Here is a 13855-nt window from a genome sequence, read left to right as displayed (position 1 = left end):
CCTGGCCTGTACCTAATGAAGGCTGGCACTCCAGGGGCCCTTATGACGTACAGAGAATGTCATGCTATTTTTCTTGGTTAAAGCTTTGTCTGATACTATCTGCCATGTTGTTCTATCCCAGGCAGAAATTATTTTCAGAGGGATTTTCTGCTCTAGAAAATTACTAGGAGGTCCTGCAGAAATGAAGAGGGGTGCCTTTATAAAAGGAAGGATAGCTGTTTTTTTTTTTTAAAAGAATGAAGGGAAGTGCACCTTACGCAAGGAAAAATAATAATAATAAAATGTACTATTCTGGAGGCCAGGGTCATGTGTAGGATAATTAGCCCAGATAGGTTCAACTCGGCCCTCTTTTCAAAGCACAACAAGTCATGTATCTTTTCTTCACTTTATTTGGGGAAAGCAGCATAAAAGACAGGCACGTGTGAAGAGATGTTGGTGTTTAGATAATGTCTCTCTGTGGGTGCTTTGTAGTTAAGGACAGGTGAAAAGGGTAATCCTGCCATTAGAGCAGTTACAGAGGGTACTCACTCAGCCAGTGATGATGGTGGAAAGGAAGTCCCAATGTATGCTGGGTAGCAATATAGCCTGGGGACAGACCATCTGTGGGCAGAGCAGAGGGGGAGAAAGCAGACTAGCCCATTTGGGAGAAAGGCTGGGGTTGCTATAGCAACTAACTGAAATGTCTAAGGAAACCACAACATGTAGCAATAATGTTGCATTTCTGATACAGCAAGCTGCTGGGACAGGGGAAAATGACAGGCAACTGAACAAGGGAGAAATGAATCCCATAAACTGAAGGGGAAGACAGAGGAATATGGAATCTAGGTTCCAGGACATGTACTGCTTCTCCTGGCTTGTGAATCCACCACTGTTTTAAAGGTCACAAATAACGTCAAAATATTGTATATATGAACTATAGGTTTTTTGGGGGGTTTTTTGCATCCCTTCGAACCGAATCCTTTTATTGAATGGCATCCAGTTTTCTAGCAGATCTGAATGAAAAATTCTGGGGTGTATTACAATTAGGTCCTGTGACTGTGGGATAATTTGGTGTGATAAACAATTATAAGGCTCACTGACCTTGGAAGTATAGCAAAGAGGCCTTTGTTTGCTTCACTAATGCTGGGAATTTCTACTGGTTGTACATTTCTGACCCAAAGGACTCATGCCAATATTTATATATCTATTTGTGATCGATTGCAATATCACTACTGCCCATGGCACAGGCCACAATTATTACCAAAATTACCATTTTATATCAATGACGTTTTCCACTTTACCTGGAATCAAGAACGATTTGAGGATAACAAGCTTTCCTCTCAGAGTTGGCAGACTTTCCAAATGCATCTGAATGTTCCTTCTTGAGAGCTCTCTAAAATCTTCGTCAGCAATATAATTGGCCCCTTGTTTATTGTGAAAGGGATGCGTTACGCTGTCTTTTTCACAGTGCATCTCATAAAACTCAAAATTGAACTTGTAGACATCAGTAAACAGATGGTCCAGAAATATGTCCATTGGGGCTTTTCTGTGCTGGGGCAATGTGACAAGAATCGCACTTAAGTTCAAGGCATCAATATCTTGTTTGATAGAATACAGAATCGCAGCCACGTTTGAGTCACTGACGATTTTAAATCCATTTTTCAGAACTCCCAAATGATGGAATGTCTTAGGGGATATATCTTGTGCATCGTTCATACAAGTTGAATCTTGGAAGCACATTATGTAAGTAAATGGCGCGTTGGTGCCGAAGCGTTTTTCAATTATGCTCAAGGCACGATGAAAAGATTCTTGATTGCTGTTGTTGTCTATATGAAGTCCTGGCTCAAACAGGTCAATCAACACTGCTTCTTCTAAGCTCATTTCTTGAATCATTAAAAAAACAGAAGGCGCAATATACCTATGAAGAACAAACATGTTAATATCACTACTATACTATATGTGCATCAAAGGTAAAGTCCCAGTTAGAAACATATATTAGAGTTGCAATACAATAAAGGCACTCCGTTGTGCAACATTACAATGTTTAACTTGGTTGCATAATTTAATGTGTTCTTTATGGGCCTAACATTCAATCGCCCTCATTATAAATAATAGAGTAATACACATTGCTGATTTTAGAGGTTCAAACCTAAAAATGAATATTGTAATATAAATTACAAATTGAAATGATCTCCGGCATTAAGTTTCAGTGTACCTGAGATATATGTTAAATACCAAAGGGGTCACGTATCGCTTATCAATGCATGTCTGAAAGGAGTCCACCATCTGACTTTCTTTATTCAAGTTTCTTATGGAGATGCCTAATTTACTACATTGATGAGTAACCTGAAATGGTGAGTTGAAGTTAAGTGAGCAGTGGCTTTTGCAACTCCAATTGGTAGCAGAATCAGGGCAAATGCAATCATAGAAAGTTTCATTGACATGTTCTTATATGGGAAAGACAAAATGATAAACAGTGCTGCACTCCTACACAATGAAAAACAAAATACTTGCGGTTAAACACCGGTGCTCCTGGGTCAGGGAAATTCCATGAAAAATCCTAGACTAAGGCATAGAAGGATCCAAGGCACTACGGATTTCTTAGAAAAATGTATTAGCAAAAATAAGCACAACGTTTCAACCTTCTCTGAGGTCTTTCTCAAGTGACTAAGGACTCGGGCATGGTCAGCGCTTAGGCGCTCCCCCGGACGGCGCACGGTCTAAGGCCCCGCTTTCCCTCAGCCTCAGCGCGCCTCCGCACGGGCTGAGTCACCATGGACTCAGCCTAACACTCCCTCAATGTTAGTCACTTGAGAAATACCTCAGAGAAGGTTGAAATGTTTTGAGGTCTGGCTAGGTGTCTCTGTGTGATGCATACCTGCTGGCAACAGGAAGGCCTGAGTCTCCCGCGATGACGTGGGGGATAACTGGAACAGGTTTCTGGGGTGGATGCCTTCGTTCTGGTTCAATGGTGCAGCGCCACCATCTATAGTAAGCCCCAGGAATGCGGGGTGGGATTCCCCACAGGGATGAGAGATTCCAGTCTCACACAAGGATTATCTTTAAAAGCAGCAGTCTCTTTATTCTCTTGGGCAGCAGCAGCAGCCGACAGGTACAGTTGATGCACAGTCCACTAACTGTTCTCCCTTGTGATGTCCCTGCCGCCACTCTGGACCAAAAGCATCCAGAGTGGGGCTAGCTCTTCCCTCACCCCCTAAGCAGGGTGAGAGGTATTTGGTTCCACCTCACTAACTGTAGCTAGATCAGCTCTACTCATGAGCTGATCACTCATCTCCTCCTAACTCACTATCAATACTGTCAGACTGACAGAACACACACACTAAATAGGAAATGCACTGCTCTTTTATGATCTCAGCAGGCACCGCCCCTGTGTCTCTTGCTTTGACACAGGGTCAGGTGACCTACCTCCACCACTTAGGGCAGTGCTTGAAGTGGGGGAAACCCATGATAACTCCTGGCAACCTGCCCTTACCAGGGATTATACCAGGAGGAGGATAGAACTATAGCCACATTTCTTACCAGGGCTACACTCTCCCTCAGGTGGAATACAATGGTCCCCACTTGGACCTAATTTGCTGGACCATCCTGCAGGTGAACAATCTGTGAACATACAAAACATAGTTAATCAATATTGTGTACACTAGACTGTAACACCCATGATGGCGACATAACACAATGGGAAACTCCCAACATGGAGAACCCTAACTCAATAGTAATGACGGGGATCAGGCTTCTTCACTTCCCGCCCGTTGTGATCCACAATTTTAACAAAGAAGGGTTGTACAGGCCCATTCTCCGGTCTGTACAGGATGTTATGCATAAATATATTCCTGCCTGTACTCCAAGCCTTTATCACAGAACATATTTTATCCTCCCTTATGTAGGTAGTGGTACCAAACTTAATCCTCAAGTGTTCAAGGACTGCATCTCTGAGCCAGGTATCTCTCTGGTCCTCGATCTCCTGCATTATCGGCTCTGGCACGTATGGAAACTCATATCCATGAGATTGCCGGTATCTCGCCACTATGGCTCTGTCTGCCCTACTTAATTTAGTAAGATTCCGGTTCCCAGCCTTTCCTGGCAGTACCCAGAACTTTGGCTCCTCAGGCGCAACATCATCGTACAGAATAGATGAGCCTTTGGGGGTAATCACCTTTAGCATAATTTCTCTCCACCTGTTATCTAACTCGTCGGCAACCTCCTGTGGAGAAAGGTGCCTACGTCCCACCAGTGATCTACAATATCTTTCTTTATTAACACAAATCTGGTGCGGTCCATCCCCTCATGATACCCTGTGAATAACGGTGCCCACTATTTATCTCGGTGCTCAGTATGATGATGACACACTCATACCTTCCAATAACATTCTTATAGATCGTGGGGTTCATCTTAGGTGGTTTGGGACTTACGGGACCCGCTTTTGCAGTAGACTGGGACCCTCGGGCCCTACCTCTAGGAACAGGATTAAACACAGTGGGGTTAGGTACATGTACAACACTTGACAATGGTATCTCCCCATCAGAACCCTCATCACTTGTCACCCAATCCCGCCAATCAGTTGAAAACTTGGGCGTCTTATCCAACTTACTCCCACTAGGACTTACCTCCTTATGGAAGCAATCAAATCTTTCGGGCCTCTGCGCCAGTCTGACCCGGAAGTGACGTCATCGCTGGTCGTCGCGGTATTTCCATCCGCTCCTTGGTATCGCACCGAAAGTGCGTCGAGGACCGGAAGGGGCGGTGGTGGATCATCAGGGTCGCGGACGGGCAGGTAGGCCTCAAGCCCTTCTCTCTCCACAGGTTCCTCCTTCACCTGGCGGGAATTAGGGGGTGATGGTGTCCTCTTACCGCTCCGCTGTCTTGCGATGCTCTGCGGTTCCTCCGGAGCCATCTCGGATATCATCTCCGCCACAATGGGAGTCGCCACGGCTGTGGGACTACTACGCGGTTCAGGCCGCACCAGCGCTCGCCGTCGGGGGGTCGCCGGACTCGTCTGCTCCCTCTCAGAGGTAAGTGGGACTTCTTCTTTACAGCTGGGGTGGTCCACCGGCCGGCACATCACCACCGACAATAGGCTGCCTCTCTCATCCGACGAGGACTGCAACGGCTCTTCCGCTGGGGAATCACCTCGAGTCCTTGCAGCACCGCCAGTGGGTATGGGTACGAAACGGGCCCGCTCCGGTACCTCCACTGCGGTCGCGCTCTCCTCCGTCGGGACATCTCTTGGTGGCTGTGCCTGGGTCCCTACCGCAGGGGTGACATATGGGACCAGGGCAGCCTTAGCCTCCACCTCCTCTACCAGCGTCGCTGGAGAGGCAACTCGCGGGGTCTTTATTGTAGGGCATGGCTCGATAGGCCACAGGTAGAACGTGCCACACTGTTGGCACCGTGCCGTTGTACTTGGGCCGGTCCAGGTTACCTGCATTAGACGCAGAGGCACCGCAGATATTCTCGGCCATCAACCTCCACAACCAGGAAGCCTCCTGGAAGCTGATAAGTGGTCACGCTTAGGTCAGCCATCTTTTGCCAGGGGTTGATTCGCTCAGCTTACTGGTCTCATACTTAGCTCCTTCTCCAGTCAAGCAGAAGTGAAGTTCCTCAGCCTCACTTCCTGTCCCTCCTTCCGCTGGGGAGGACTGTGGGGATTGGTTCTTGGTGTGCCCCCTCCCTCTGGTGGAAACAAGAGGTGGGGCACTCACTCTCTTTGTGTGACGTGGCTTCGTCCGTCAGCCAGTCGCTGCACAGGTGGGTGTGGCTTCGGCTTTCACGCCGCTCCCTTCTTTTGGCTGGGGATCTGGGTTTGGCGCAAACCCCTGCACATCTCTCGCCACATTTCTCTTATAGCCTGCTTGCACGCAGCATGTGCGCGATCTAGGCTTGGCAGGAGTCACCATTTTGGATCAGCAGCAACATGCATTGCAGTGAATGGCGCAGCTGTTGCCATTTTAACATCCTCCATGGCCGCAGAGCACATGTCATGTCACCGCCATCTTTAGTGAGCCCTCTAATCCCACGATAGCGCTACTCTCAGTGTCTATGGTGTAACTCGTTCCTAGACACTTACTACACTTAATGGTGCTGTAACCAATGAATATAACGCATGGCATACCCCAGGCTAAGCAGAACTCTCTCCTAGTACACCGCACTTGCTGACGGTTCATTACAAGCACTCTGTGGTGTGTTTTCTGGATACTGGCTAGTGTACTTGGCATTCCTAAGTACTGGACGTCAACCTACTTTTGGCCACTCATAGTGCAGACCCTATGCTGAAGTCCCTGACCTAGTTAACAGGCTACCCCCACAGGAATCCTACACTATCTGCCTCAAAGTGACTAGAACAGCTATAGCCTCTTTATCCAAATTTACATCACCCTCCTAGGGCACCTAGGGTGTACTGTGCGAGAGGACTGTCTCTCTTGACTACCCCTAGTCTGCATAAATGCCCTTCCTTCTGCAGCACTTGCTCCTAAAGTGTACATACATCTTTTGGCTCTGCTTCACTGAAAACCTGTCCTGTTGCTCTCAGCACTCTCAGCAGCACCTCCAAATCTAGCCCATCTTCCCCCCCTTAATCGCAGATCGGGTCCCCTAAGGTGTTCCTGGGTCTGGCTAGGTGTCTCTGTGTGGTGCATACCTGCTGGCAACAGGAGGGCCTGAGTCTCCCGCGATGACATGGGGGATAACAGGAACAGGTTTCTGGGGTGGATGCCTTCGTTCTGGTTCAATGGTGCAGTGCCTCCATGTATAGTAAGCCCCAGGAATGCGGGGTGGAATCCTTACCACAGAGATTCCCACAGGGATGAGAGATTCCAGTCTCACACAAGGATTATCTTTAAAAGCAGCAGTCTCTTTATTTTCTTGGGCAGCAGCAGCAGCCGACAGGTACAGTTGATGCACAGTCCACTAACTGTTCTCCCTTGTGATGTCCCTGCTGCCACTCTGGACCAAAGGCATCCAGAGTGGGGCTAGCTCTTCCCTCACCCCCTAAGCAGGGTGAGAGGTATTTGGTTCCACCTCACTAACTGTAGCTAGATCAGCTCTACTCATGAGCTGATCACTCCTCTCCTCCTAACTCACTATCAATACTGTCAGACTGACAGAACACACACTAAATAGGAAATGCACTGCTCTTTTATGATCTCAGCAGGCACCGCCCCTGTGTCTCTTGCTTTGACACAGGGTCAGGTGACCTACCTCCACCACTCAGGGCAGTGCTTGAAGTGGGGGAAACCCATGATAACTCCTGGCAACCTGCCCTTACCAGGGATTATTCCAGGAGGAGGATAGAACTATAGCCCCATTTCTTACCAGGGCTACACTAATACATTTTTCTAAGAAATCCATAGTGCCTTGGATCCTTCTATGCCTTCTATGGGAAAGTACATAGTCCTGCATAAACAACACCTTCTGTATGTAATTTGCATACTTTGTGCAGACCATACAACTGTGTTAGAAAATATGCAGAAATACCAAGTATTTGGCATTTCAAGCAAATAAATGTTAGGCATTTTTCTGTGTGGTTATCTTTAACATTTACGTGTTTCCCAAGCATACTTTTACATGTAATAGTAGTTACATGTCATCCAAGAAGCAGAAGCAGGAAAGAGCTAAAGGGCTGTACTCGTCTAGCACAAATAGTAGAAATCAGGTGCTATATATCAATGGGCACTAATCAAAGGGCCAGGAAGCAAGTTGTCACCAGAACACATGGAACAAATGCACCAACATGTCAAGCATAGAAAATATTGTGAAAAAAGAATTACAATTTTATAAAAGGTATTTAAAAGTGCTGGGGGGTTGTGTGCTGGTGTGTGAGGTATTTTGCTGGGGGTGGGGGGGGTCGTGTGGTATTGTGCTGGGGAGATTGTGTGGTATTGTGTTGGGAATTTTGTCGTATTGTATTGGGGGGATTTTGTGGTTTTGTGCTGGGAGAGATTTTGTGGTATAGTGGTGGGTGGGTGGGGGGCTGTGTGTATTGTGGGGATTATGTGTGTTAGAGAAATTGTGGGATTGTGAGAATTGTATGTGGGGGGGGACATTGTGTCTTTGTGTTGGATGGAATTGTGGGGGAGGGTAGGTTGAGGGGGTTGGAGAGTGTGAGCTAGAGAAGCAGGAGTAAGGGAGAGAGGGGGAAAAAATACATGGAGGGAGGGGCGAGTATGAAAAGGGGGGCCTCACAAAGGCCGCAGACATTGTGAGGGGGGACACAAGTGGAAACTCCAGTCCTGTGCTCCAGGAAAGCTGTTGGTGGTCCTGTTCGTACTAGCTAAAAATTACACACTGTTCTAAAAACAGCACAAATACGATACAGTATGTGTGCCGGTTCCTGTGCTTTTCTAAGATCGTCAAAAGGTAAGATTAGTTTTAACGTATCCTTTTTACGTTCTTAGAAAAACACTTGTATTCACTCATTTGGAGTAAAGATGAACACAGTATTTAAACTCTATAATTAGTGTCAGTGTTAATCATGTTATGGTACACGTTGTACAAACGATATATTGAAAGTATTTTTTTATTATAAACACCCATTTCATCAACTACATTCATTATGAGTAGTTGTGCATCTTATATCGGCTTTCTCTTTGTGTGCGGTTCTACGCACACACCACATGCTTGCAAAACATCTCCTAGGTTGCACCCACCGACAACATCTTTCTATTTTGGGTTGAACGAGGTCTGTTCGTCTATATCAATGTCTGACACCACAAGATTGTAAGAATTCTCAGCTTACATTAAAGTGCTACTCAATTGGCAAACTCTGCTCAACACCATGAGCACTCTTTTCCTAGTATCAAAATATGTACATGGAACTAATGGTCAGCAGAGAGCAGCAGAGACCTCTAAATCACTTCTTGCTACTTGCATTAGGAGTAGTCATCTCTTCAGGGAGCATCTTCCTCCCTCCACCACACTGCTTTAGCAGGTGCTAGTAAAATGACACCAGCCACTGCTCTCTTCGATGCCTAATACAACCATGACTCTTTCTCCCTTTATCCCTTGTTTACATCCATCAATACCTTCACCGCCACACTGTGCAATGCGTTTCTTCCCCTCTGGCAGCCAAGTGGTTAAACTTCTCCACTACAACTAAACCCATCTGCAATTTGCCCTCTTTCTTTTTTCCCATTAAATGCTATAACACATAACAATTGTATACCTTCCTCTTTATAATGAAGTGAAACAAAGGTGCTCTTTTTTCCAAAGCTGTACTAAAGTACACATGAGATAAAAGGGATGTACAGTTTTAGAGCAGAGTTAAAATACTGCACTGTATAAGCCATGAGACACCTTACAGCCTATACAATTGCATTACAGTTTAGCAGCATTTAAAAAAAGGGTGTGTGTGCCGAGCACGCGCATTTTAAGTGAAACTTCTTTGTCTTTTGTCACACAAATTGTATTTGTGATGGGGATGTTTTTAATTAAAAATCAAAACACAATTTCAGTGACAAAACACAAAGAAGTGTGACTTAGAATGCACGTGCACGGCACTAATATATTTATACTAACTGTGAATTCCGCGTGCGTGATTGTGTGTGTGTGACTGCGTGTGTTTGACTCTACGTGTATGTATGTGTGTGTGTGTGTGTGACTCTGCATATATGTGTGTGTGACTCTGCGTGTGTGTGTGACTGACTGTGTGTGTCACTCTGACTCTGACTGTGTGCTGTGCATGCACAGAGGCCCGTGGCCATGCGCAGAGGCCCGCGGTACGCATGCGCTGAGGCCCACGGCCATGCTGGAAGAGGGGGGAGTGCCAAGGTACTTGGAGGACAAGAGCAGTACTGCCCAAGCTCCTCTCCTGGGCGTGCGCCGTTTAGCAGCGCGACATCACTTTTGTTACGTTTTTTCGTTACAAGGCAATGCATTTTTTCCCATGAAACCCCTCTAGGTGCCAGCAAAGAAGTTTCACTTCAAAAATCTGGGTCTATATAGGTTTGTGCACAAAAAAGTAATTGTCTGCTATTCTGTTTTATGTTTGCAAAATGTCCAATTTTGCAGGGGTATTGGTTCTTACCTTTAAAATGTATCACCGTACTGAGAATAAAGGAATGGAAAGGTTTAACATATTTAGAGAATGAATGATTCTGCCGACATAATTGGAGCAACAAACACAAACTCCTCACCACAAGCATAGAAGTAAGTGACCAGGACAGGTACATTTTAAAAAAAAAGCAGGAACTACAAAAATAAGTTAGGAATAAATTCATAAGCAATAAGACTCTAGGGCCTAGATACACTGAGCACAGTTAATCTACTTAACGTGACATGAACCTTCGTTAACGTGACATAAATATTAGCACTGTATCCCCTAAGGAGCACAATGCTATGTTAACCCAAGTTTACTCCCATAAAGAGCATAGGCATTAACAATAAGGACGTTAGTGATAATCGGGTACAAATGGTATGCAAATGAGGCTTCATCATGACATCTACTTTTCAAGAAGAATAATGCGGGGACTTAATGGTACGTTATTTATGTCAGCGCTAAATTTGACGGTTTCTCCCATGCAGACCCTGAAATAAGGCTTTTGCAATGTCTGGATTGGTGCTAGAAGGCCACAGTTAGGCATGATTTAAATACAGTAACATCGCGTTATTTCCCGGCATGATCTCCACTCCAGCAAAAGCCCTACTTCAGGGTCTGGATAGGACTAATAGTAAAACGTACAAAACGTCAGGTAATTGGAAGATATTGCAAAGTTGTCCTGCAAACCTGTGATTTTAACACTATTTTAATTAGAATGCGATCTTTATTTTTGTATAACAACCTTAAGGAACATAATGTGTGTCGCTGATTTAATCCTTTGAGTGCCCCAGGACTGGGGACTGGCACTATGGGACCTCATGACGTAGTGACGAAGTCATGTTCAAAGCGCGTGTTTTTTCCAGGTTAGATTGCGGCCTTCACTGCACGGGACGATGCAGTGCAGAAGGTGATCTAACCAGTGAGGAAACCAAGGAGGAGGATGCCAGATGTAACCTAACACCTGGACAATGGGTTGTTATACGAGTGGTCCCCTATCATGCTCATCCAGATAGGAGGCAGTTAGTGCTTCCCCAAAGACTGCAATATATGGTGCTGAGGTTGCTACATGATGACCATGGACACCTGGGTGTGGATAAAATGTTTGGGCTCGTAAGAGACAGATTCTACTGGCCAAAAATGATAGAGGCTGTGGAGCATCATTGTCGGAGGTGCTTACGGTGCATCCAAAGTAAAACCTTGCCTACGCGAGCAGCCCCAATGTGTCATCTGAAAAGTTTGGGCCCCGTGGACTTAGCATGCATGGACTTCCTGTGCATAGAGCCCGATACAAGAGGCATTAGGGATGTGCTGGTGGTGGCCGACCACTATACTCGGTATGTGCAAGCTTTCCCCACTAAAGTTCAAAAGGCGATAACAGTGGCTAAAGTGCTGTGGGAAAGATACTTCATCCACTATGGATTGCCCAAACGAATGCACTCGGATCGGGCGTGATTTCGAGAGCAGACTTATAAAAGAACTGCTGAAGCTGCTGGACATCGAAAAGTCCCATACAACCCCATACCACCCTGAAGGTGATTCTTTGCCGGAACGATTCAACCAGACTCTATTCAATTTGTTGGGCACTCTACGAGCTATGGAAAAGGTTGGGTTGGAGCAACACGTAGAACACCTGGTGCATGCCAACAATTACACCCGGCATGAGTCCACCGGTTTCTCCCTGTAGTTTATGATGTTCGGCAGGGAAGCCCTGCTAAAGTTGGACATCCATCTGGGGATCTCTTGAAAGGATTGTTTGGACTGGTTTGGCGTTCCCTGTCCCTCTGTGCACCTCAATTACTGTTAAATATACTTTCTCTTATTTTTTATATAGTCTGCTGTATTTGAGTGCACCCAGCATTTTTGAATTATATATATATATATATTGTATTGTATTGTATATATATATATACTTTTAGCAAACTATTTTGGTGGGTAATGTTTGTGCGTACCTGTGAGGGTCCAAGAGGGCTGAGTGGTTCGCGATGGTGAGGGGACCAGGACGGGCTTTGGTGATCTTGGGGTTCTTTTACTGGTGACAGCGCCTCCAGCTCCAGTGGCTCCAGGATATCCAGAGACAGTCTCCCACTGGAAAATAATTCTTTCCCCCCCCCCCCCACCCCCTTGCCCAAAAGACTGAGAACTCAGGCAGGGGTATATAAAACAAAAGGTCTTTATGGTTGCAGTCACTACAGATGTACTCACAGCGGAAGCATGGGTCATAGAGGATTCCAGGCCCTGGATGGTGCTAGCTCTCTTCTAATGGAGGCATCCAATCTTCCTTGGCCAGCCCATGTGGGACTGACTGGCCTAACTCCATCCCAGCCGGGAGGAGATAGCACACATTTGCCCTCCCTAGGAGGGGTGGACGCAGACTCACTACAAATTTGCACTTCCTCCCTGAGGATCAGAAGGGGAGGGCACCGGATCTGCACGATAATAGGCTGCACACAGATTCCTATGTCACCACCACTTTGTCACTCAGGGAGTCAGAATGAGGGGGTCAAAAGCTCACAGGATTGCCAGACACAGTCTGTAGCTACAAAAGATTTACGTGACAGGAGGCAGAGAGGCAATCTGGGCCAGCCATGTTACACTTGTTATGGTTCTCCTGTATGCACAGAAAAACGTTTTGAAATGCAGTTACAGATCCAGGTCATGTTTTTTTTTTTAAAGTCATGATAAATTCTAGCATGGCTGGGTTATGGGTTAACCAGAGACCCATATATGTACATTTCCAAACTTTTGCAATGTACAAGGAAAACCTACAGTACAGTATACATTTTACTTCAACCCAGATTTGGTAATGCATGTACATTCTATGCAAATTAGTAGTAAGGGTCTTTTCTAGCGTGTTTTTTTTAATTGCAACATAGAACAATGTGTGTTAGAGTGTTATGTAACATAATAAATGCTTCGCTTCTTATACCCATTTAACATAGTACGTTCCTCAAAAAGTGACATTTCAAGAAAAGAAGAGATTCATTTAAAATAAGGATTTGAAGTTCATTTTACAAGAAAATCTGAAACATCTGCTTCCTCATTAAACATCAAATTATTCCATCAACACTATTCTGTACCACTAAAAACGATGAATTGCACGTAATATTGGTGTAAATAAGAATACATGAGATCCATAAATCTGTATTTCCTGTTGCTACATTAGGTCTATGCACAAAATTCTCGATATATTAAATATATTTTAAGATGTCAATGATACGACAGATGAACGATATAGCATTACATATTTTTATATGACTTACAAGTTTGTTGCTGCATACACGGGATCCTACAGTTCACACAGTGAGCTTTCAGCAATTCCAGTGTATACTTCCTTTAAATGCAAGGTTTTTTTTACTCCGAAGGAAATCTCCGCCCCCTCCACTACCAGAAAGCCATTGGCTGCAATGTGTACTGACAGCAGTGCAGGAAACTGCATTTGGGTGGCTGTGCTGTACATATTGTACAATATAACTAACATGCATAGTTACCATACTGTACATGTAAATCCAATGTATAGAGCCAGTGGGGGCTGCAGCACCCTTTGCACCTCTAGTTCCATCCACCATGTGTACAGAATATGTTTATCATTACAACAAGCTCTGACTTGGGACATAATGTTCAGAACATGAAGGAGTATTTCAGTATAAGGCTGTGCTTATAGTGCCGGCGACAATGACTGCGTGGCAAAACAAATGCATTGCCGCCGTCGCGTGCGCTTATAGTAAGCGCGACGCGACGGAGCAACGGTTCGGTCGCAATCGCTGAAAGTCATCTCTATTTGATTTTTCCAGCAACCGTAGCCTGACCGTCACGTCGCTGTCTCCG

The 13855-nt window shown here is 45.4% G+C and overlaps 1 protein-coding gene across 2 annotated transcripts in view; it reads right to left on the bottom strand.

The window, feature by feature from the left end:
- The window catches only part of LOC142489753 (purine nucleoside phosphorylase LACC1-like), a 48332-nt gene extending 34958 nt beyond the window's left edge, over window positions 1–13374 (bottom strand). Inside the window, exons 1-2 of one of the 2 annotated variants that reach the window (XM_075591099.1) lie at window positions 13291–13374; window positions 1281–1897 (exon numbers count right to left, since the gene is read on the bottom strand). In XM_075591099.1, coding sequence (XP_075447214.1) covers window positions 1281–1872 — 592 coding nt within the window. In that variant the 5' untranslated portion in view covers window positions 1873–1897; window positions 13291–13374. The remainder of the gene's footprint in view (window positions 1–1280; window positions 1898–13290) is intronic. The other variant, XM_075591100.1, reaches the window with a different exon arrangement.
- Between the last annotated feature and the right edge of the window lie 481 nt (window positions 13375–13855).

This window comes from Ascaphus truei, chromosome 3 (assembly GCF_040206685.1).
Source record: "Ascaphus truei isolate aAscTru1 chromosome 3, aAscTru1.hap1, whole genome shotgun sequence".
Classification (NCBI taxonomy): Eukaryota; Metazoa; Chordata; class Amphibia; order Anura; family Ascaphidae; genus Ascaphus; species Ascaphus truei.
This window is presented reverse-complemented; position numbering and strand designations above follow the sequence as displayed.